The sequence below is a fragment of the Urocitellus parryii genome, chromosome 4 (assembly GCF_045843805.1).
Source record: "Urocitellus parryii isolate mUroPar1 chromosome 4, mUroPar1.hap1, whole genome shotgun sequence".
NCBI classification, from domain to species: Eukaryota; Metazoa; Chordata; class Mammalia; order Rodentia; family Sciuridae; genus Urocitellus; species Urocitellus parryii.
The window spans coordinates 59,200,334-59,225,185 of record NC_135534.1 but is presented as its reverse complement, the minus strand read 5'-3'; the positions used below and the strand labels follow the sequence as shown (position 1 = coordinate 59,225,185).

Sequence of the window (24,852 nt, the reverse complement as noted above, 5' to 3'; positions counted from 1 at the left end):
GAGGGCCAGGACTAAATTCCAGGCTGACTCCTGGTCTGAATGGCCAGGATCTAGGTTGGGAATTGAGGATCCTTTCTAGGTGTTTATCAGTCTGGGGATGAGGTTGAGGAGTCTCAGAATTTGAGTCCCAGTGCTTACCAGTCTGGGGGTGGATACGGAAGGCCTTGCTGTCCTCTGACAGCTGTCGCAGGCTGTAGGTCAGACGTCCATTAGGTCCAGAGTCTCGGTCAGTGGCAAAAACCCGGCCCACACTGGTCCCTGGGGACTGGTTCTCAGCCACAGCCAGGAAGGTGGGCTCTTCAGACAAGCGGGGACTGTGATCATTCTGGTTGAGTATGCTGACCCTCACGGTGGCTGTGCCTGTCTGTTGCCCCAGCTCAGCTTTGGATCCAGATACTGCCATTACCTTCAGTGTGTATAACTCCTGGGTTTCAGGGTCCAGTGCTGCCCGTACCCACAGCCACCCACTCTGTGGCTCCAGGCCAAAGGGACTACTTGTTCCATCTGCTGCAAGGTGATAGGTGATAGGGCTCCCATCTGGTGCCTGAGCCTGCACTTGCAAGACCTGTGTTCCAGGGGCGGTGCCAGAGGGCAGGTCCACACGGTAGACAGAGCTGTCAAATCGGGGAGCCACACCACGGGTCCCCAAGTCCTGTACCACCACCCTAAGTCGAAAGTGGCTATTGCGTGGTGGGGAGCCCCCATCCCGGGCCTCTAGTTCCAGCTCATGGGCTGGCCCCCCTGGGGGCCCCAGAGGTCCTATAAGCCGTACATGACCTGTGGTAGGGTCCACGGTGAAGGCCCCATCACCTCCAGCAAGCAAGGTAAAGGTAACTCTACTGTTAACACCTGAATCAGGATCCAGAGCCCGCAGGGTATAGATGGGAGTCCCTAGGGCAGTGTTTGGTGGCAGCAATACCGTGTCTTCAGGTGTAGGAAAGGCAGGGGAGTTGTCATTCACATCATCCAGTAGTACCCGTACCCGAGCTACTGTGAAAGCTGGGGGCACTCCACTGCCTGCTCGTACTTCCAGCTCCAACACTGGTCCCAGAAGCTCCCGGTCCAGAGGGCGAAGTGTTTGTAACAGCCCTGAGGTCGAATCTAGGGAGAAGAGTCCGCGGGGATCCCCGCCTGATAAGGCAAGGGTCACAGGCCCCAAGCGACCTAAGGAGGAGGAGAGAAGGGTCAGGAAAGAGGTCAGGGGGGCACCTGTTGAGTCAGCTCCCAGACTCTGATCCCAAGAAGAGTTGAGTGGTACCCACACGTATATTTTTCAAAGTATTAAGAAGAGAGGCAGGCACTGGCAGAGAAGTTGATTGGCACTAAGGTGGTATTCATGTTCCATAGTGTTTATTATTGGGGCTATCTATAGTATGATACTGTAGGGCACCTTGAGATGGTGTTAGAGGGCTATACTGGGATATCTGAATGTGGCACCAAGTGCGTATAATGCTAAATCATACCTGGTGGGTTGTGTGCCTGGACTATGCCCACACTGGTGCCTGGTGCCACATCCTCTGGCACAGAAAAAACATACTGTAGTTGCTCAAATATTGGTGGTGTGGGGGTTCCAGGCACAATGCTGATGTTGACTCGGGCACTGGGTTCTGCCTGTAGGCCACCTCCATCCTGGGCTCCAATCTCCAGTTGTACCACAGAATTAGCCCGTCTGGCCAAAGGCCAGGCTACTGTCAACAACCCTAAAGAAGGGATAGAATCAGAGATATATAAGGGAAAGAATAGGGAAGTGTTTTGGAAGGGAAAGCAATACAACATTTACTGGGGAGAGGAGCCTGGGGCCAGGTCCTGGTAATGGGAGGATCCTTACCTGAGTGCTCATCCAAGGCAAAAAGTGGGGGGCTATTACCAGCCAAGATGTGATAGGAAAGTCGCCCATGGGGTCCCTGGTCAGGGTCGTGGGCACGCACTCTCAGCACAGCTGTGCCTGGTGTACTCTGAGCACTCAGACTGGCAGCATACTCCCATGGATAAAACTGAGGTGGGTTGTCGTTCTCGTCTGACACAAACACCTTCACATATACCATGGACTTGAGGCCTCCCTGGTGGGACATGCAACCATAGGTCAGGTGGGCCCTGCCTGGCCCTGGTGAGTGCTCTACTCCACTTTCCCTTCCCAAGGTCTGCCTACTCACCCCATCCACAGCCGTCACTGTGAAGTCAAAGCTTGAGGGCCCCTGATCACGGTCCAGGGTCCGGGTTGTGCACACATCACCACTATGGGCATCAATGCGGAACGGGGGAGGCCCAGAGGCCCCAAGTCCAGCACCCAAAGAATAGGAGAGGAGGCCAAATGGGCCGCTGTCAACATCGGTGGCTGTCACCTGAGGAGAGGATAGGGTGAGTGAGGCCCCATTTTTTTGGCCAGAAGAAGGTAAGTGGACAAAACCTGTTCCCAGCCCAGACCTCACCACTTGGTAGGTTCCTGAGAGTCTCTGGTCACAACTCTTTTTTTAAATGGTCAATATATAACCTTGTTTGATGTGTGTTTCTGTTTAAAGACAATTTATTAATATTAAACTCACAGCCATTAACACTATAACTATACCTGAATAAACTTTTTTTAAAATTTACTTTTCTAGTTGTAGTTGGACACAATAGCTTTATTCCATTCATTTAGTTTTATGTGGTGCTGAGGATCAAACCCAGGGCTCCACACGTGCTAGGCGAGTGCTCTACCGCTGAGCCACAATCCCAGCCCCTGCCTGAATAAACTTATGTAACACATGCATTTTCTCTGTAAGGCACATCAAAGCTTTCTTATGCCTAGGAATACTAGATAGTACTCCAGCACTATGCCTAGAGAGCATTTGGAATAGCAAACACTCTCTCTCTCTCTCTCTCTCTCTCTCTCTCTCTCTCTCTCTCCCACACACAAAAAAAAGTAGCATTAATTAGAAATCAGAAAGTAGATGTGTTTTTGAGGTCTAACTTATACAGGAGCTAAAACAAAAGGCAAAGCCTCCTTTTTCAAACTCAGCTGGGTATGTGCATATTGGGTGACTCAAATTTTTCATTGTTCTGCACATGTCTGAGAATGACTGCAAAAGGCCTCCAAGTATTGATTTTTGGAGTTACAAATATATTTTAGAGAATAAGTGAGTTTGCAAATAACAAGGACCAACTGTACCTACAAAGATAAGTGCTGAGGGCTGGAACCTCAAATTTCACACAGAAATTAATAACCCTCACCAAATGTCCTAATCTCCCTGAACGGAGAACTGACCGACCCATATAATTATTAAGATTGAAATTATGAGTCTAATCTTTATTGAGTTGATCATTACACAATGAGATTTGATGTCACTATAGGGTCTGCTCCATGGATTTATCCGTGTGGCTCATGCACCTTTTGCCTATGATAGGGCCAAATACACAATAGGTGCCCTATGTGTATTCGTTGATTGAGAAAATGGACATTCTGATAGACTGCATTGTAACAAAACCTCCTTTCAGACTAAGTTTTTTACACTGGGTCCACATTAGGCCCTCAATAGTGAGTTAGCTAGTGCTGACTGCTGCAGGCTATGACAAAGTGCTCTTTGTGAGTAGAAGGACCTCAGGGTCATGATATGCTGCAAAAGGAAGATGGAGCGTTCCCTTTCTCAGCCAGAAAATGTGCTCAGAGAGAAAGCTGGCCAAGGATTACTGATTGTTGCCCAGGCCCCGAAAGAAGTGATCTGTGCCATTGTTTACTTTCCTGGAGACACTAAGACCCTGCTACAGCTGAACCCTGGAAACAGTTCCTACTCTAACTGTGGCTGTGGGCCCGGATATCCCAGGAGACAGACATCCCCCTGCATCAATCCCTGTGGGCAGCAGCACAGCTGTGGCACCATCTTTAGAAGCTGTTAAAGACCTTTGCCCTCTGACTCGCAGCAGGAAGAAAGCAATAAACAGTGGTCAGGGGAAGTTGTCAGGAAGTGACCCCCAAAGGCACAGGGGCATTGACTGGAAATGACCAAGGCAGAAGTGAATTTCCTGACCTGTACAGCTCCTGCTTGGAGGTTTCACAGCAAACACAATCTCCTTTTTCAGTGGGTTCTCAGCTCAGCTCCTCAGTCCAACCTTGGTCAGCTCCCTCTCCCATGCTGCCTCAATTGCTGTAATAAACCTCACTCCTCTCCTCTGTCTCCACCCAATCCCTGGCTCTTTACCAGATGCACTATTTCAAGAAGAAAGACCCTTATATGTGAACTCTCTCAAATTCCTACTAGATTCTTAACTCACTGCATCTGTCCATCCTGACCTCCTTTCTAGGTGCATTTCCTCCTTTGATTTCTGGACCCTATATTCTCCTCCTCCTTTTCTCACTGTTTCACCATCCTCCATTCCTTCTTCATCTCCTCTTACTCTGCTTGCTGTCATATACTGATGCTCCCTGAAATTGCTCCTTGGCCTTTTCTCATCCTACATACTCTCTTCAGTTTTCTCTTTCACTTGCCTGGCTTCAGTCATCATCGATCCTTTCTCTCTGGTCTGGACAACTACCCTAAACTGCAAATGTGTATATCCAGATGCCTGTTCAACATCTCCACTTGGATGTCCCACAGCCACCTTAAATCCAGCATATCCAAAACTAAACTCGTGATCATTCCAAACCTGCCCTAATGACTCTTCCATCTACACAGTTGCTCAAGCCAGAAATCAGTTTTTCCTTTTTCCTCACCTGGTATATCAATCAGCCAGGGACTCAGTAAGTCCTCATTTCTACTATTTTTCTATTCCTACCCATTGCCATTATCACTGTCCTGATTAGGCCTAAGTCAACACTCCCTGGACTATTGTAATTCCCTTCTCATAGGTGTCCTACCCTCCAACCTCTACTCTACACAGAGTTTCTCAATGTTGGTACTACTACTGACATTTTAAACCAGATGATTTTTTATTGTTGGGGATGTTGTGCGCATTATTGGATGGTTAACAGCATCCTATCCCCCACATGCCAGTAACATCCCACCAGCTATGATAATCTCTGTCTCTAGACATCGCTAAATATCTCTTCTGAGGGCAAAATTACCCGAAGTTGTGAACAACTGACTACCATTTGAGAAAACAAATCTGATTATTTAACTCCTGTACTAAAAAATCTTCAATGTTCCCTTTAGAAAAAGCCCACATTGCTTGGTTTGGCTGCTCACTGTCTGACCTACCTGCACTCATTTTTGCACTCTTCCATCTCATATCTTAAACTCCAGAGATACTGAACCACTTGTAGCCCCTTGAACAAGTCAGACTCTCCCACTTCTATGTGTATGTCACCTAGGTTGGAACCTTTCCCCTGTCTGGTCCCCTCATAAACTCCTATTCATTCTTCAGGTCTTCATTTAAGGGTTCTTTTCCTTGGGAAACACTCATACTGCCTATATCCCCACCATGGAGGTTTTCTTATTGTAATAATCTATTTCTTTGCAAATGAATCTCTGCTCTAGACTACAATCTATGTGAGATGAGGGTTGATTTGTTCATTACTGTACACTGCATTTCTAGTACAGTGATTGGCATATGGTACAGATTCTATAAATGTATATTGAATAAGTCAAATGTCAAGACCTTGTATAGTTATAAACCCCCAATAGTCATTTGTACCTCTTCTTCATGGTTACTAATAGTAAAAACTCTGGGAAACCATCGGGAGAGTTGCCCTTTTGCTTTAGGAACTAATGGTGAGAGAATACGTTTGGAAGCAATAACCCATTGGTCCTGGCCAAGAGGAAGAGTAAACACATGGGAGAGTGGGTGGTGGGAGCCAGACAGCAGCAGGCAGGCAAATATCCAGTCTGGCTGGATGCCAAAGGGTCAGCCAGGTCCAGGCACTAGCCTGGAAGTCTAGGCCAAAAGCAGCCACTGAGGAGATACTCAGGGGTCCAGCAGACTTTAAGCACAAGTCTTTTAAGAGGAATATTCTCTTCTCCAGCTATACTTAAGATGCAGCCAAAGCAATATTTCCAAAAGACATTAGATTTATTCAGAGCCCCTCATTGGTTTCCTGTGAGTCCTAAGCCAAAGATGGCAATCTGGCCCCATCTACTATTTTGTTTCATTTCAACCCAGTTCTTTCTCATCAGTACAGTCAAGGACAACCTGTTAAGTCTCAACATGTCATGATGTTTATTCATCAGTCCTTTTTTTCTGTAGGATTGGCATCTCTGTCCATATACCCCACATTATCTATTTGGCAAAATCTCATTAGTTCTTCAAAGCCCTGCCTCTGGGCTTCCAGAGCACATCATATACCATCTGCTACAACACTAGCTGGTGGTCTATCTCCCTGTCTAGATAGAACCTGCTTAGGACCTGTTTTCTGGATCCAACACAGTGCTAGGTTTGTAGTGCCAAGGAATGATTTCTCACTCACCCACTGATCCATTAAAAGTCAGTTATTTAAAATGAATAAATAAGTGTGTGTGTGTGTGTGTGTGTATGTGTGTGTGTGTGTGTGTGTGTGTGTGTGTGTGTGTAACCATGACCGTTCCATCTCAAGGAAGTTCAGTGATTTCCTTTGCTTTCCAAGTAAGGACCTAGTGACTCACAGTGTGGTATCCAAGGATTTCTGTATTGTGGCCTCAGACTGCCTCTCAAGGTTCATGTTCCTTCTGTGTCTTCCAGGCCTGACTTAATGCCAGCCTGTGCTTCCTTCAGTCTGTCCAGGTCTCTTGTCTCTTCCCCAGAGAGGCCTTCCTGCTCTGGACATCAGGATCTCACTAGATAGTTCTTGCTACCTCTCATCCTCATCTCTGAGCCCACGTGTCCCATCAAGGCACAGTTCCATAGGCAGGGACAGAGATTTCTTCCAGCATAGCCCAGCACTGGACTAGGATGAAGGGCTTCATAAATGCTGGCAACTCCCTGAGGGGACAGGAACTACAGAATCTCCATCTCAGCCCTTCAGAACAGCTTTGAGATTATTTCTTTTACTTCTTGACCCTGCAAGAAACTTTTCCTTTAGATATAATCTACATTCCTTCAACTACCAAATTACTAGCCTTAGCTTTTGCAATTTACTTTCTTATCTTCTCAACAATCCCTCACCCTTAGCACAGGCTCTGGAGCTCAAAGGATAGGACTGAACCCTCTGACATAAGTCATCACCAACATATGCACCTGCAAGGCTTGGTTCCTACTCTGAGGTCCCCTATGTTGCTCAGATCCCCCCTGCCCACAGTAGAGTGTTCAGGGCCTACCTACCTGCAGGAAACAGGTTCCAGGCTGGGTACCCTCAGGCAGTGAGGCATTATAGAAAGTCCTTTGGAACTGGGGCTCATTATCATTCACATCTTGCAGGGACACACTAACTGTGGCAGAAGAAGCTAGAGGGGGCAGGCCCCCATCTGTGGCTACCACAATCAGCTCTGGCTGGGGTTCCGACTCATAGTCCAGGGAGGCAGTTGTGGTGATGATGCCTGAGGTGGGATCAATGGAGAACCAGTGGGTGTGAGCCCCAGGAACCAGACTATAGGTGACCTGACCATTGGTGCCTTGATCAGGATCCCGGGCCGTCACCCGCACTACGAAGCTACCAGGTAGTGCAACCTCAGGCAATGGCTCAGGCTTGTAGAGCTGGCGGTCGAAGGCAGGTGCATTGTCGTTGACATCAGTGACATGTAGCACAAAGGCAGCTTCAGCCCGCAGTGGGGGTGAGCCTGAGTCTGTGGCTGTAACTCGCAAGTTATAGGCATCCCTTTCTTCTCGGTCCAGTCGCCGAGCCACACATACCAGATAGATGACACTGTCTTGGGTACTTAGAGCAAAGTGGCCCTCTCCACCCTCCAGGGACACGTTGACATGGGCAAAGTCACCATCATCGGGATCTGACACAGAAATGCGAGCAACAAGCTGTCCAGGTGGGGCAGCCTCAGACACTCGGGGAGAGCCATCTGCACTTAGAAAGATGACAGTCATGGAGGGTTGATTATCATTGGCATCTCGCACATGCACAGTCACAAAGGCTGAGCCCAGTTCTGGGTGAGCCCCACCATCCCGTGCCTGCACCACCAGTTCATGGACCCGCCGCTGCTCAAAGTCCAGTGGTCGCTCCAGCCGCAGCAATCCTGTGTGTGCGTCGATGGAGAAGGGTCCATCACCTTCACTCTGCCTTCGGTTGATCTCATAAGTCACAGCCCCATTGGCACCAGCATCAGCATCAGAAGCAAATACCTGCAAGACAGGACTGCCAGGGGCCAGGCTCTCTGAAACCACAGCATGGTAGCGGCTCTGATTGAAAGCCGGAGCATGGTCATTGATGTCCAATAGTGTTATGTCAAGCAGGGCCTGGGCCCTCCGGGGTGGTGAACCACCATCGTAGGCCTCTAGCTGCAACATATAGTGTGAGCGGTTCTCTCGGTCCAGCTCCCCAGTAATTACTAGCTCAGGCACGGGAGCGCCATCTGGACCAGGGCGTGTCTCCAGTCGGAAGGTCTCTCCAGCCCCATCACCAGATAGTGCATAGCCCTGGGTTCCCAGGCGGCCAGCATCAGCATCACGGGCAGGCTCCAGAGGGTACCTGGTGCCAAGAGCTGTATGTTCAGGTATCTGCAGAGCAGCCTGAGCCTGTGGGAAGGCTGGAGCATGATCATTTATGTCAGCCACTCGTACTGTAACTTCTACAGTGGCACCGTCAGGAGTGACTGCAGTGAAGCGGTAGCGGTCCCGCCGCTCACGGTCTAAGACACGAGCTGTACGGACGACCCCACTGTGTTCATCTATAGCCAGGTCAGTTCCCACACCACTGCCCTCCTGGGCAGAGATGAAGAACATGGGAGGAGCTGCTGTGCCTGCTGGAAGCCCTGCACTGATGTCCCCAATCAGTGTGCCTGCTGGCTGTTCCTCATCAATCTGCAGGTCCAGGCTCCCAGCCTGACCCCAGGTGCCTGGCACACCACTTCCCAACAACAGTAGCAACAGTGGTAGTAGGAGGAGGGGCCTGGGACTCTTCATGCCAGGACAGGAGGGCACAATGCCCAGTTCCTTCTGCATGACAGGGGCAGTCCAGCTGTGCCTGAGGCTCCTGCTCCAGGCCAGATTCTGGGCCCAGCTTGATCTCAGGTCGAACTTATGCCCTCAGGCTCCCTGACTGAGGAAAAGAACAAAACAAAAATGGTCATTAGAGAAGGAATCAACAGTCCAGAGAGATTGGGATGTGGGTCATTTTGGTCATATCAAAATGCAGACATTCTCCAGCAGGACTCTCATGCTGCCACATACCCATCTCCAGTCCCAGGAACCTGTGCTTTGGGATTCCTCAAGGTCTCTCCAGTCTTTGCCCTCACAAGTCTTCATCCTACCTTGAGCCCTCTCAGATTACTCTGCTTCCTATTTTTCAGGTCTGATGCCCACAAATTCTCTTCTATCTCTAGACTTAAAAATTTAGTCAATCCTTTCTTATTTTCTGTCATCCAGAACTAATACCTTTTTCAGGCTCAATAACCATGTAGTTGGTAGCCCTGCCTGAATTGTCAACCTTTTCCTCTCTGCTAGAATCTTCTACCAGTATTTAGGTATGCTCTAGTCTTAGCCCTGCTTCCCTCTCTATTCAACAAGACATTGAGCATCTCCTACATGGAGGCACTGGTAACACAACAGTGAATAAAGGAAACAGGCCTTGACTTCATGAAGCTACAGGTCAGGAGTTAGGCAAGTAGTTATAAATATGATCAAGGCTGTGAAGGAGAAGTACAGGAATCAGGAGAACATGTAAAGAACTTAACACAGGGAGTCAGCAAGAGATTTTCTGAGGAAGTGACATTCAAGTTTAGAGATAAATAGTGAGTAGATGTTGGTGCTAGTTATGCAATGTTGGGCAGAGGTGGAGGGATATCAGAAGGAAAGCATTCTGAGAGAGTGAACAAGATTTAGAAAGGGTAAGAGTATTGGGGGTGGGTTGGTAGGTGATGCACATAAGGTGTAGAGCTAGGGACTTAGAGTATGAAACAAGGCAGGACTCAGAAGCTTACTAAAGATTTTAACATGATCCTAATTGCAAATGGAAGCCACTAAAGTATTAAAGAAGTGCCATGATATGACTTACATTGTCTGAGCATCTTTATCACTGCCCTTTGGAAAACAATGACATTCAGATAAGATGGTAAGGTACCTGTAGGAGTCTAGGGGATGATATTGCTTTGACAGTGACTTGGATGAGTGTTAGAAACAAAAGTGGTGAGAAGTGGATATGATATATGAGGGGGATTAGAAGGCAGAGGAGACAGGCAAGGTTTAATGACTGCTTGGAAGCAGGCAGTGAGGAGTGAGCCTCTTTTCTGGCCTTAACTATCAGATGGACAAAGAGTTAATTGGTCAGAGAGAAAGAAAGGGAGGGAGGAAGGGAGGGATGAACAGCCAGCCCAAGAGGAGTGTGCCTTGGCTCTAAGGAGAAACAGGTTTCAAATGCTGCTAAATTTCAAGGAAGAGGCCTAAAGACCCAGAGGAGGCATTTGGTGACTAGTAAGAGTAGAATCAGTGGAGAGATGGAAACAGAGGCTGAAAGAAAGCAGCTGCAGGAAGAAGCAGAGACATTTGGAAGCCACTGCCCTTTATGAAAGGTGGTTTCATTTCCCCCATTTTCTCCCTTTTCACACCTCCTGCTGCATGCAGTGAGGCATCCTCTCTTGTGACATTGGTATCACTAAGCTTCCACCCATTTCCATGTTCTACATCCAATGGTCATTTTTAAATCTTTTTGCTGGATCATTCTGGAACACCTCTTGGCTTCATACTGTAATACCCCACCCCCTGCCTTGCTTCCACATGCTTCCCTGTCCACTACGCAGTCTCCCTCACAAGTTCATCCTCTGCCCACCCCTTCACCTTTGAGACTTTTCAGGTTTCTCTCTTCCCATTCTCTGCACTCTGCCTGGGTGATCTTATTTACTCTCATGCCTCGGTTAAAATGTATCAACCACTTTTTATGTGCCATCTATTTGCCAATGACTTTCCAATCTCCATCTCCAGCTCTGGAGACCCATGTCTAGCAAAATACCGGACTTCACAACATATTCCCAAACTTCACCTCAAACTGATTTTCCTCCTCCCTTCCCTTTCCCATGAACAACAGTTGTCCAGGTGGACACCATCCAGGTGTCCAAGCCAGAAATCTGGAAGCTGTCTTTGCTTTCTTGCTTTTCTTCAATCTGATTTCCATTTTGTCATTAAAACCTGACCATTTTAACTAAACATGTCTTAGTTTTGACCTTTCCTCCCTTTCCACAATGCTGCTCTTCCAAGCCAACCACTGTCATCTTCTTGCATTCCTACAACAACTCCTTACTGGTCCCCTTGCCTCCTGGCTCAGACCCTCTGATATCTCCACCAGACCAGAGAGCCACACAACTCTTACCAAACCACTCCTGGTTAAAGGTTCTCAATACTTCCCATTACTAACAACAGAAAACTGCTTCTCCACAGAAAAAGAAATGCAGATAGACACAGATACAAACTTGTGCCTGAAGTTTCAAAGGATTCATAGATACTAGGTATAGAACTTCTGATTTCAACATAAAATCCAACCTCTTAGTGTGTCTTTGCAATCTGAGCCCTGTCAACCTCTCTTGTGTTTCCTATCTTTATCTTCCCCACCATGCCTTGCATTCTAAAACTAAATGTCGCATGCTCCTTCCTAACTCCTCCTTGCCTTGTACGTGGTATGATCTCATCCTGAGATAGCTTCTAAAAATCCTCTCCATGTGGCCATCTCCTATTTGAATTTCAAGACCCAGTTTAAATGTCGTGTCTTCTATGAGTTGTTCTCTGACATACCCCCTCTGCCATCCCAAGCAGAGCCCACTGTGCTTTGCTGGGCTCCCATTGCTTTTGCAACACATCAGCAATAAACTGCACTGCAGCCCTGATGTATTCATGAGCCTCCTGCACAGGACTGGAGGCTCCTTGAGGGTAGTAGCAGGTGTTAGCTGGTTTCTGCTTCTCTGGCATTTAGTAGAGCAATAGCATGAGCAGACAATCAGTGCTGAATCAGTGGTTGGAGCTTCATGCTTCTACATCACCACACTCACATACTAACCACTCAGAAAGAAATGTCCACAGTTATGCTAACTCAGATGACATACACACAAACAGGTAAGCCCACGACCCTGAGACATTTTGGTCAATATGTAGCTACAGAAGTTTGTCCTTGAGTCTTTATAAATTTGTTCTGCTCTAGGACTTCCTGTCCTCTGAAGGGAAGTGCGTTTCTGACCTCCACTTAAGCTTCGAACTTTCATCTCTCCCATCTGTGTAAGGCCACTAAAAAAGCAGGGGCTTTGGAGTTTGGGCTGGATTTGAGTCCAGTATTACTGTTATTTTCCTTATCTGTAAAACACTTGAATCTAAGTCCAGAGATTGGATTAGGGGTCAAGGGTTGAAGGTTAGCCCTATTCATTTAATCAGTCAATGGAGAGAAAGCAGTAGTGGTTTGGGGGAAGAGAAGGTAATGGACAATGAGGTCAATGTATATATCACTCTTTGTATTATAACTATTTCTCTCCCTACCCAGACAATGAGCTGTTTAAGGGCCAAGGGTATATCTTAGTCACTTTTATGTGTAGCATGAAGCATAGCACATAGTTCACAGTCAATACATTTTCTGGAAGAAAGGATGTATCAATAGTATGAGATTAAAGCTCAGATGAATGATCAGCTTTGAAGAGGAAGGATTCAGGCCCAGGCAGATGTTCTGTGTGAAAGCAGCCCGTTCTCCCAAACTCTGCAGATCTCCATGCTCTCTTCATTACCCAACCTGGGTCCCTGTTCATTATAAACTCCCCCTAGTGCACTCCTACACACAAAGGCACATGCTCAAAGTCACAGACCCACACACTGCCAGACACAGATGAAAGACTTACACAGATGCATTTTCACACACAGCCACGGCACATACACAGACACCCTCCTCACATGTGTTCAGAAGCCCATTTTCACACACAGACGGCCTGTTCATTTACACGAAGCCCCCCCAGCAATATATGCAGACATACGTATGCACACAAATGAAGACACTTTCTCATGGACCTCACATGGAGAGGCACATTTGCACCCTTGGAAATCCCCCCTATATAAAGAGGCACATGCACACACCATGAGCAAGCCTGCTGTCATGTATGTACAGACTGACAAGGCAGGCACACGCGCACACGCCTGAGGACCCACCCACAGGCAGGCGTGCTCTCACACATGCTGCCGGGGCACTCGTGGTCAGCTCTGCGGCTGCAGCTGTGACCTCTAGGTCCCTGGGGCCTCTGTCTGGACTATGCCTCATCACTTCCTGCTCCACAGCTTCCAGTTCCAAACTCGAACTCCAGACTCTCTCCCGAGACCGTCTCATCCTCTCTCCTGCCTGTTCTCAGCACCATCTCTCCCATCTGTCCAGTGTTTCTCATTGCCTCTTCCCTAAGACTTCTCTCCCTCCCCATTCTTTTCTCTTCCTCTCCACATCTGTCCTATCCTGTCTCAGGGCTGGCCTAACCTGTCCATCTTGTCTTGTCACCCAATCTGTTACATCTTTTCTTACTCATTTCTGCCTTACTATATGCCCTTGTTCTGTTCTCAGTCCTGTTGGTCCTCTGACTCTATCCTACTCTCCCCCTCTATCCCCACATCTGGGCCTCTGGAAACACAGCTGGTTCTCATTAGGAGGGGGAGGGGCAAGACTGTTCATTGGGGCCTGAAACGTGATGTCAATTCACCCTTCCTAGCTAACAGAGCCTCCCAGCAAACCCCATCCCTGGCCTGAGTGTCTGTAGGACCTGGGAGAACAGGGAACATGGGAGAGGAAAGAGAGGTGGGCTGGGGGGAGGAGCAGGGGACCACAGGGAGGGGGTTCTCTCCAGGAGGAAGCATAGGAGTGGCTAAGGTAGAGAAAGGAAAGCAGGCTGGGGGAGCTGGCACAGCTTAGGCCTCCTCCCTCAACTTCCTGTCCCAGGGCCAGCAAGGGGCAGGACCAGAGGACAACAGGGGTGGTGGTGGGGGCTGTGAAAGGCAGAGGAGCTAGAAATGGAGGAAGAAGAGGGTAGCCCCAGTGAGCAAAGGGAGGTGGGGATACAGAGCTGGACATAAAGAAAATGGAAAGAGAAGCAAGAGTTCGGGGTGGGAGGGTGAGAGGTAGCAAGACTGAGGGAGAGTGAATATGCACTGCAGAGGAAAGAGTGAGCAGAGACAAGAACAGCCAAAGGTTTGGAGAGGGGCGGGGGCAGGAACACAGTTAGAAGAAGGGGAGGGGGAGAGAGGAGGTTGTGGGAGGAGAAAGAAGACTAGCTTCCCTGGATATCCCTGGGACAGTGGCCAGGGCAGTGCCAGGGCCTGCCTCTGTCTCTTTTGAGGACAGGTCTCAGAAGGCACTCTAGGGAGAGACTAAGGATAGACCTGAGTAGCAGAGTTGTTTTTTTCTGAGCTTTTACAGCATACTGGGCCCCATGCCAGGCAATTCACAGACAGTATCTCATTTAATCATCATAACAACCCTGTGAGAAAGGAATTCCAGCTTCCATTTTCCAGTGAGGAAATTGAGGCTTAGAATGAAACAATTTTCCTGAGTTAATGCAGCCTTAATTTGCTCCCAGGACTATGCTTTCATGTTGTCTGAGATTTAGGGAGAAGGAAAAAGATGGAGAGGAAGAAATTATGGAGAGGGTGAAGGGAGGGTCCTAGGAAGATACTGGAGGCCTGAAGAAGGAAGAGAATCTGAAGCAAGAGAAAGACCAAGGGTGCAGCTAACCTGTAATAGTCCAGGTTATCAGTCGTGGCTCTTAGAAGACACAAAGAGGTTAGGAGGTGAAGTGGATGAGGGCTCTTGGGCTCTAGACTCCAGACTGCCTCCCAAAGTCCCAGTGTGGATATCATTGTGGTGCCACTAGGATACTGAAGAGAAGAAGTCATTTTGAGGGGTGCCTGTTGGAATCCTCTCATGGACATGTCCCAGACAGTTGGATTTGCAGGCCCAGAGCTTAAGAAAGAGGCCTGGTTTGGAGATATTTGGACAAATCAGAGGGTAACTGAAAGCCATGGGTGTGGAGACCCCTATCAGATAGGATGTATAGCATGAGAAAAGAATCTAGTTCAAAACCCTGGGAAACAGGCACACAGAAGAGGCAGTAGAGGAAACCTTTATTCTTCCTGGAGGCAGCATCACAGAAGTGAAGGATGAATCATTTGAAAAAGGAAGGAGAGATTGATCGTTTCCAATGCTGCTGAGAGTCTAAGTAAGATGGGGGCTGAGAAGGGGTCACTGAACTAATAGTAAGGAAGTCACTGGTGATGCTGGATAGAATCATGTCAGGAGAATGGTGAGAGTGCAGGGTTCCTGCAGTGGGAAATGGGAGAACATATTGACTCAGATCTGGGCAGAGACCAAATTAGATTCAGCATAGATTCATTCACCAATACACATTTACTGCTTTCCTAATATAGGGAGACAATGTACCATAACAAGGTAGGACAGGATTGTGATTAAAACACTAATCACTGGATTTGACTCCCAGCTTCACACTTACTGACCCTGTGACCCTGGACAAGCCATTTAATTTCTCAGTGCATTCATCTCCTCATTTATAAAATGGGTATGATAATAATACCTACTATTTCATACTCAGTAGTTAGAAAAGTGACTGGCACACAGCAGTAAATATGCAAGCTTGAGCTACTACTACAGTGGCTGAGAAGACAGGCTCTGCTGTCAGACTTGAGTTCAAATCCTGACTTGGACACTTATAGCATTTCCCTGAATAAGTTATTTACCTTCCTAAACCTTCATTTCCTATTCTGTAATAGAGGGATTAAAGTGCCGACCTTACATAGCTGATATGAGAATTAAATTAGACAATTCTCACAAAACACTTAGCACAATATCTGACACATAGGGAAGCCTCAATAAATGTTAGCTGCTACTGTTTTGCAACACACACAGCACAATAATACTGGGTAAGTGTTACCTGATGATTAGGAAACTGAAGCCGAAAGAAAGCAGTAGAGAGACATTAGAATGCATTTCTGATGGATTCCAGAGCTAGTGCTTTCTGTTAGACTAAATTACTGGTGGGGAGCTTTGTATGCTCAGACAAAGAGTCATATGGCTGGCTAGGCAACAGAACAGGGAAGGAGAATGATCAACATTTTGCTTGAAAAGAATATATCTAACAGTATGCACAGGATAGGTTAAAGGAAGAGAAGATCAATACTGAGGTAACTGTCAATCCAGATAGAGAATCAGGTAAGCATGGGGTCAGGTGGTCAGAGGAGGGAAAGAACATGGAGGATGCTTGGAGGCCTCTAGGAATGAAAGAAAAATATGGGGAAAGGAAGTGGAGGACCAAAGTCATGTGTGTGAAGTGACTGATAGATTTATTCAACAAATATATACTAAGACTTACCATGTGCTAAAGACTATACCAAGTACAAAATAGAACAGTGACCAGAAAGCTCAAGTATCTGCCTTCATGGTGTTCACAGATAGGGGGATCAAGGTAGGCATAGGCCATGTAGACAGAGGGAACTGGAGGTGGTGGTGATGAGCAGCAAGGGTCTGGTCCCCAAACTGGACCTGGACAATCAGAGTGCAGGCTATAGAGGAGGCCAGTAAGGCCAGAGCTGGAAGGAAAGGTGAAGACATAGCAATCAAAAGATATAAAGGACTCTGCTTCCTGATTACCACCTGAGCTGCTTTCTTCTGCCATGATGTTGTATCCCACCTTGGGCCCAGAGTAGTGAAGTTAGCCATCTAAGACCACTGAATCCTTATCATTCCATTATGAAGACTACATTTCAAAACCTGAAACTTTTATCATTCAGCTGAAAACTTAGTAAAAGGTTGAAATATGCAGAAGACAAACATAAAGAAAGATTGCTTTAAGGAAGAAATACACTGGAGGCAGCAGCAACAACCGGGGGATGGACTTTCTGAGATGATGGAAAGGCTCAGTATCTGTTCATAGGGGTATGAGTTACACTGGAATGTTCATTTGTTAAGACTGAGCACTTCAGACTTATCTACTTTAAAAACTTTACAAGTGAAGAAAGTGGGGAGTGGGTAAGGTAAAGATGAAACAAGGATATATATATTTCGGGTGGTTGAAGCTGGGTAATGACTACATGGGGGCTCATTTTCCCATTACATTTGTTTTGCATATGTTTAAAATCTCTATAATAAAAATAAATTTAAAATATTGAAAAGGTATAAAGAAGGAAGAATAAATTTGAAGAAGTAATAAATTGAGGATCAGAAGAAATGAGTACAGGACTAAGATTTTAGACATATAATTTCTGGGTTTGATCCTCAGCATTGCAAAAATAAATAAATAAACTGATATTAAGTTATTAGTTGAGCACTTAATACTTTTTTTTCCTGAACCTCCAAAACAACTTTCTTAAAGCAATATCACTATCCCCATTCTTACCTGAGGAAAGGAAACTCAGAGAAGCAAGTCACCCAGATCATAAATGATGTGGCTAGAAGGTCTGAAGTGTAGCCATCCTTCTCCCTCCCACCTTTCCTCTTTGTCTTCTTCCTTTCCCAGCAGCCATATGGGAGGCAGGTTCTAGGCTCTGAGTGATAATAAGCTCCTTCCATTGAGCAACTTAGAGAAATAAAAACAAGGACATTTCAGTGTGCTAAGTGAACGGAGAGGAGCATCCTGACTCAGGCTTTTGAGCTCCAAGTGGACCACTCAAAGAAGGGCATTGGCACCTGGAAGCCCCTTCCAAGAAACAGTGGTTGAAAATGCCCTGGTCTCAGAGGGTAACATAGGGAATAGGGACAATGGAGCTGAAGGAAGGGGCAGGTCACAAGAAGCTGGTGAGAAGCTGGGATCTAGCAGCATGAACCTCTGAGAGTGGCTTTTGCTAACAGGTACAGTGCATCAGAGAGGAGAGAGGCCAGGTTTGCTTCTGTTACAACTGAACAGCAAGAGAGGGAAGAGGAGGAGGGCACATGAATCAGGGAATCTAAGATAGGAAGAAGCAGGACCAAAATGCCCGAATTGGACTCAGGGTGAGTAGGTGGTACATTAGAAGAAGGAACAGCCTAGGATACTTCAGGGAAGGGATCTGGTAAGTAAGATGGGGGTCTGAGAAGGGGTCACTGAACTAATTATAAGGAAGTCACTGGTGATGAGTGGAGGAGATAATGAAGCATTGTAGTGCCTTGTGACAGGTCACAACTTTGGCATCTTTCATTCCTTCCAATAACCTAAACAGATACTTGGCCCAGTGGATGTGGGTCTGTAAGCTTCCAGAGCTCCTTAAATATCTGATGATTAAATAAAGAAGTAACGTTCAGAAAGGACTGAGGAACAGGAACCAGGAAAAGAGAAGCCTAGGTAAAATGGAGACAGAGGAGAGAACATGGGGTGAGAAAGGAAAAGTTGTGAAGAAGGAGAAAGGAAATGTCTGCAGTGGGGCAAATGTGTCATGTGAAAATTCCCTGATCATGTGGCCATCTGAGAACAAGAGTCTTCTGAAGAGTGAGGGTGAAGGGTGTGCTGAGGTGTCTCAAGTAATCATTCATTTGTTCATTGCCAACCATGTGTTAGGGACCCTGGGTCACAAAGAATAAGTGATGTGCAACCTTGCATCAAGGGGATCCCAGCCTTGTTAAGGAGACAGAACAGGGTTGAGGCAATAACAAGAGTGAAACAAAAGGAGGTCCTGATGGAATCAGATCTGAATATGAGAAAGGATTAGCTAGGAGAAGAAAGGAGTGGAAGGGCCTTTTAGACAGACAGAACAGTATATGCAAAGAGCCAGGAACAAAGAATGCCATGTCTTTGGGGGAACCACAAGGAATTAAAAATGTCTGAAACTCAAAATATAAGAAAATGGGACAAGCCATGTGGCTAGGGAGATTGAGGAGTCAGAGCACGATCTCATGAGCCTCATCAAAAAGTAGAGATTTTAATTGAAAAAAAAAAAAGAATGAAACACTGAAGAATGACAGTGATGTGACTGGATTTACACTCTAAGAAAGTCTCTCTTGCTATAGTGAGAAGAATTGATTAGAAGAGGGAAGAGCAAAGTATAGGAAGATCATTTAGAAGATCTTCTAAATGATGGTAAGGTAAGGGCAACAGCAGAAGTGATGGAGAAAAGGGATGGGGCTTCGGAGACTGCCAGAGAGGACGTAGAATCAGTAAGTTCCAAGAACCTTCTGGATTATGGTACATGTGAAGAAGAGAATGCTACTGTTAATTTCTGGGGTTTCAGCTTACAAACTAAGTCATATGGATATCATGAGATAGTCATTTGGAAAAGAAATGAGTTTAGGTTTGCACATAATAAGGGGCCTGTGAGCTATGCAGTAAAGATCAAGTATGCAGCAGGTTTGCAGGTCTAGAACTCAGAAGACAGATATTTGGGAGTCTTCAGCCTATAGAAGACAAGTCAAATCCTGGAAATGAATGGGACGCATGACCCAGAGGGCTGTACACCTCTGAGATAATAAGAAAGTTCAAGCCAGAACCTTAAACAACAGTAACATATAGGGGCCCCACAAAGGATCTCTTAAAGCATACTGAGACAGAATATCCAGAGGGAGCTCTTGGAGAGAGATGCACAATGCCATCATACTGTAATCATGGCAACACAGTGATAGAAATCATCTGCTTATTTCTCTCTCTATCCCCAACTAAAGTGGCAACTCCTGGAGAGTAGGAACAGTGTTTGCTAAGACTTTATCCCATTCCCATCACCTAGCAGTGTGGCTAGCACATGGATGCTCATTATATGTTAATAGAATAAAACAGTGGTTCAGAAGCCAAAATCAAGAACAATTCAATAAGAAAAGAAAACTCAACAATGTCAGCTCCCGCCAAGAGATCAAGCAGTTGAGGACTTTTGAAAAAAAAAAAAAATGCCCCAGTTTTGACAGAAGAGAGGTACCTTTCTCTTAGGGAGAGCAGTTACACAGGAGAGGTAGGAGTAAATGAGAAGTGAAGAAGTGGGAACAGCTATTAGCAGGGGATTTTTCACAAAATATGGGAGCAAAGTAAAGTAAGAAAGCCTCTTAACTAAAGGGGTATTATAGGGTTTAAGAAGGATAAGAGGGACTGGAGGATCTTGATGTGCTCCCAGGAGTAATAGGAAAGAAGGAACTGGAAATATGAGGAAGACATGGAATAATCAGTTAAAAGAAGTATCCATGGAGGAGATGGAAGTACAGATGGAGAACTGACCTCAATAGAAGAATACCTATTCGTTATTATGGGAAGAGAGGAGAAAATATTGAAAAGGATGCAGGTAAAAATTTGAGGGAGGAAGCAAAAAGCTGAGGGAATTCAAACCAGACAGCCTCAATTTTTTTTTTCAGCAAATGAGTAGAACAGATTTTCTACTCCTAATTCCTCTCTCTCTTCCAAACTCCACATCCATTTTGTCACCAAGTCCTGCTGACCTCTCTGTTTATAAAGAGCTCCTGCATCCACTTTCACCCTCTTGCCATTTTTCCAGTTCAGGCCAGCATTACCCACCCCCCACCAAGGTTCCTATAACACCCACTAGCCTCCTCCTTGTCAGACTCCTCCTCCAGTCTCCACAAGTCCAATCAGTGTGGTATTTCTAAAACAAAGCTGGTAACATCACTCCACAGCTTCAAATGATTTGATGACTCTCCATTATTTATGAATTAAATTTAACTTTTTCATGTGTTCTGCAAGACCCCTGCATGATCTAAGCCTCTGCCTACCTCCCCCATGGACTCCCTCACTTCTCTTCACCTAATGCTACAAGTGCTCTACTCACTCACTGCACTGCTGTCTTTCAGACACATGATACTTTCTTGCACATATGGATGTTCATATGCTGCTGCTATGACTTGAGATGTTCTCCACCAATTCCCTCTCACCTCCACTTGTCCTGTGCTTGGTTGACTCCCTATTTATCCACAAGTTTAAATGCCATTTTCTCCAGAAAACCTCTTCTGATTTCCCTACATGGGCATAGTTTTCTCTGTTCTGTGCTGCTGTTATGACACTCACCCTATACCCTGTAAGCTCCATGAGGGCAAGGACCGTGCCCATTTTGTTTATTCTTGTAATGCCAGTTCCTATCACAATGCCCGTCAGAGTAGGTGTTTAGTATGTGTTTGCTGAATGAATAAACCAGTGGATTGATTAATAAATATACTGAAAACAATGGAGGAGGAACATGGGGTAAAGAAAAAAAAGTATGAAAAATAGAAAAAAAATCATCTATTTATTTATTTATGGGGGGGCCAGGTGAGGGGAGAATTTATAGAAGCAAGAATTTATAGACCTATCACTTGGTATGGCTGAGAAATCATGCTAGCTAGGGTTGAGAATATGTTGGATGGGAGGGCTCAAGGACAATGAAACAAAGTGGCCAAGGAGTGAAGGGATGGTCCTTGGCATATGAGCTGGAAAGAGCACACAAAGCCAGGAAGGATCAGATTAGAAAAAAAAAATCAAAGAGGTCAAGGGTAAGAGGTTATTAGAAGTTTAAAAAACCTAATAGGAGGGAGGGCATCTGAAAGATGGGAAGATAAAGGAGGCTGTGGGCAGAGAGTGGAATGTAGGAATTTAGAATTTTAGAGATCAAATAAGTCTATAGAGTGCTCCTGGGACGAAAGAAGAAGGTAGCAGAGGTTAAGGAGGCAAAGAAACGGCGAAGCTGGTATTAAAGAGACACTTAGGATTATGGCAGGATATTGGGTGAACGGAAGACAACAGGGAACAAGAAAGTGAGCTCAGCGGTCTATGGATGAGAAAGAGTAATGGTATCAGCATTATAAATTAAAGAGTTTATTCAGCAGTTAGGATAGTTCTCCCCATAGTGTGCATATAACATTCATGACCATCTCCTAAGGGGTGTGCAAGTGGCTGTGAGGTAAGAGCAATCACAATACAGCTTCCTGTTGGTGTCAGGCATACCTGCTGGATGTGTGTGGCTTTGATGAAGTATATGTAACCTATATGATGGGTTGTATTAAAAGTGTATTTCTGTGACAGTATCTCCTGTGGGGTGTTTTCAATAACATTGTCTTCCATTGTATGTATTGGTTGTGATAATGATCCTGTGGGAATTTTTCTGGTTGCAACATTTCTGCTGTGGGTGTGCACTGTCCTGAGAGCATATCCCATAGGTGTACACTGGCTTGACAGAGTCTACAGTGCATCGTATTGGTTCTCATTGTGCTTCTCGGGTGTGTTTGATGTCTGTGAGGCTATTTCTCAAGGATGTATGTTGGCTGGGACTGTGTCGCCCCTGTGAGTTGAGGAGGGCTATGATTATGTCCCTTGTGGGTATTTGAAGAGTTGACATAGTGACAATATTTTTCTGGCCTATGACCTTGTGGCTATAGGCCCAGCCCATGCCACACTGAGTTCATTGTGCTTCTAGACCTCCCTCTCCCCACCCCCTCCATGTGGGACCCAGGCCTCCAGTGACCTCCCTCTGTCCCCTGCACAGGATTCTGATCTAAGCATCCTGGACACAAACTCCCACTGGCTTCCACACTGGCTCTCACTTAGAACACCAGTTTGGATGACCTACCCCCACTTCAGGCTTTGCCTGCCTCTCATTCGCTTCTCTTTACTTCTCCTCCCTCAGTTTCTTTGTCTCTCAGTTTGTCTCTGTCACACACCCATCCTCCACATTCTGACACATGGCTCCCACATCGCAGAACACAACACACACACATGCACACAAACATACACCCTCAGAGAGACTTGCTCACCATAGCACACACCCATTCTGACCCACACTGCCTTGGAGAGACACATACATGCACACACAACTACACAGACACGCGAACACACAACCTCCAGGGGACACGCACTGACTCACACTCAGACGATGCGCTCACACTCGGAGTAGCACACACAGCCCTGCCCTTACCCACACCCCAGGCACACTCTTCACGCCGCCACACACTCTGACTCGATGACACACGCACACAAAGACCCCCAGGCCCTGCCCCCACGCTCACGTTCACGCTCGCCCTCGTCCCGCAGGCCCAGGCCCCCCCTCCCCCATTGTCTCCGGCTCAGAACAAAGCCCCCGGCTCCGCCGCCGCCGCTGCTGCCCCGGGGAGGCCCGCGGACCCGGCCGGCGCGGCCAGACGGGCAGGGTGGCTGCGGGCACTGACCTTCGCGCGACGCGGGCTCCTTCGCCCGGTGCTGGGGCGCCGTCCGGCTGCGGTCAGCCCCCGGGGCAGCGCCCGCCCGCGCGGGCCCTGGGGCCGCGCATCGTCCGCCGCCGCCGCTGCCTCCAGCCGCAATCCCCTCCGGGAGGCCGGCCGTCGGTCCTCTCTCCCTTGGCCGTCGATCGGTCGGTCCGCCACCGCCGGGGCGCCGCCTCCTCCACAGCCGCCCCGCGGAGGATGCGAGATTCGCCGCCGCGGCCCGGAGCCCCCTCCCCTCCCCTCCCCTCCCCCGCCCTCCGCGCGGTAACCCGAGCCCCCGCCCCTCCACCCGCGGAGCCCCCGCCCCCGCCCCCACCCGCGCTCGCCGCGACTCCCCCACCTCCCGCCCGCCCTCCCTCCGCCCCTCCACTTCCCGGCCCCAGTCCCGAGCGCCGGATCCGGCCCCTGCGCCGAGCCGTCCCCTAGTCCGGGTTCTCTTCCTTTCTGCCTGTCACTTCTCCCGGTCCTCTCCCGTCCGGTCCTCTACATCCTCTCCGCTCTTCCCCTTCTCTCCATTCCCTACAGCTCACCTCCTTCCCTTCTGACCCTATTCCCTAGCTTTCCCTCTTCCCCCTCACTGCCCTGTTCTGGCTCTCGCCTCTTCTCCCTCCCAACCTTGATCTTCATTCTCCCTTCCCTTTCTCCCCGTCGTTCCTCTGCGCCCCCCATCCCCTCTCTCCATGCCTTTTGCTGGATTCTCTCCTGTCAGCCTCTACGCTGAATTCTCCATCTTTTTGGAAATCCCTCTCTCTCACCCCTTCTCCTGTCTCTTCTGTTCTTCTTACCCATTCTCCCTGGCTCGCTCTCCCCATCTACCTCTTACCGCTTTTCCTCACACCTTTCCATTCTCTTATCTCACACCTCTTTTTCCTACCCTCCTCTTCCCCCTCTTCCTTCTTAATGTCCCCATTCTCTCCTGCTAGTCACTTCTCATTACCCCCCATGGTCTTCATCCCTTCCCTCTCTTCTGTCCTTGGAGACTCTCCCCTCACTTCCTCACTCATCCCAAATTTAAAGCTTGAGACTCGGAGGTATTGGACCTAAGATTTTAAGGGATGGTGGTCTATCTACCTCAGAGTATAATCTCCAGTAAAATAAAGTGTGAAGGAAATTAGAGAAGTAGGGACGATCCTGAGGGACCATTTGGGAGAGAAAAAATGGGGAGAGGTGAAGTTAGTTAGAAGTGGAGCATAAACGATCTTAAAAGACTTGACTTCTCCCTCTGTCTTCCTTATGACTTTGAGTAGGCTGTGAAAAAAAAATTAAACTCTGGATTTGAGACATGCACAAGTGGCACAAAGAAATGAGGAACTTCTAGGGAGAGAGAACAAAGGGTCTCTTAAACAGAGGAAGGGAGTGCAATTTTGGAAGAGTGAGGGAGAGGCTGGGGTCTTTGATGGCATCCAAATTTCTAACTTGGGGAGCAGGGTGGATGGCGGTGACAATCATTGTTCTACACAAAAAAAGAGCAGGAGTGGATTGAAAGGGGGTTGGTATAAAAAGATGATGACTTGTGATTTGGGGCTGCTGACTTTGAAGTGCCTGTTGAGTAGGTAGGTTTGCAGCTTAGAGGAGCGGTCTAGGATGGACATAAATATTTGGGAGTCATCTGCAAATACCGAATAAGCTTGAATATAGGGTGAGGTTTTTGCTTTTTTGTTTTTCCAAAATCATTCCTCAGGAAAGAGGGAGTAACCTTATATTTGAGTCCTTAC

The 24,852-nt window shown here is 47.3% G+C and overlaps 1 protein-coding gene across 1 annotated transcript in view; it reads right to left on the bottom strand.

Moving 5' to 3' along the window:
• The window catches only part of Dchs1 (dachsous cadherin-related 1), a 33,652-nt gene extending 10,466 nt beyond the window's left edge, over window positions 1–23,186 (bottom strand). The window contains exons 1-6 of the mRNA XM_026414395.2: window positions 23,102–23,186; window positions 7,207–9,091; window positions 2,154–2,342; window positions 1,829–2,060; window positions 1,464–1,700; window positions 139–1,164 (exon numbers count right to left, since the gene is read on the bottom strand). Of these exons, the coding sequence (XP_026270180.2) occupies window positions 139–1,164; window positions 1,464–1,700; window positions 1,829–2,060; window positions 2,154–2,342; window positions 7,207–8,994 (3,472 nt within the window). The 5' untranslated portion in view covers window positions 8,995–9,091; window positions 23,102–23,186. The remainder of the gene's footprint in view (window positions 1–138; window positions 1,165–1,463; window positions 1,701–1,828; window positions 2,061–2,153; window positions 2,343–7,206; window positions 9,092–23,101) is intronic.
• Between the last annotated feature and the right edge of the window lie 1,666 nt (window positions 23,187–24,852).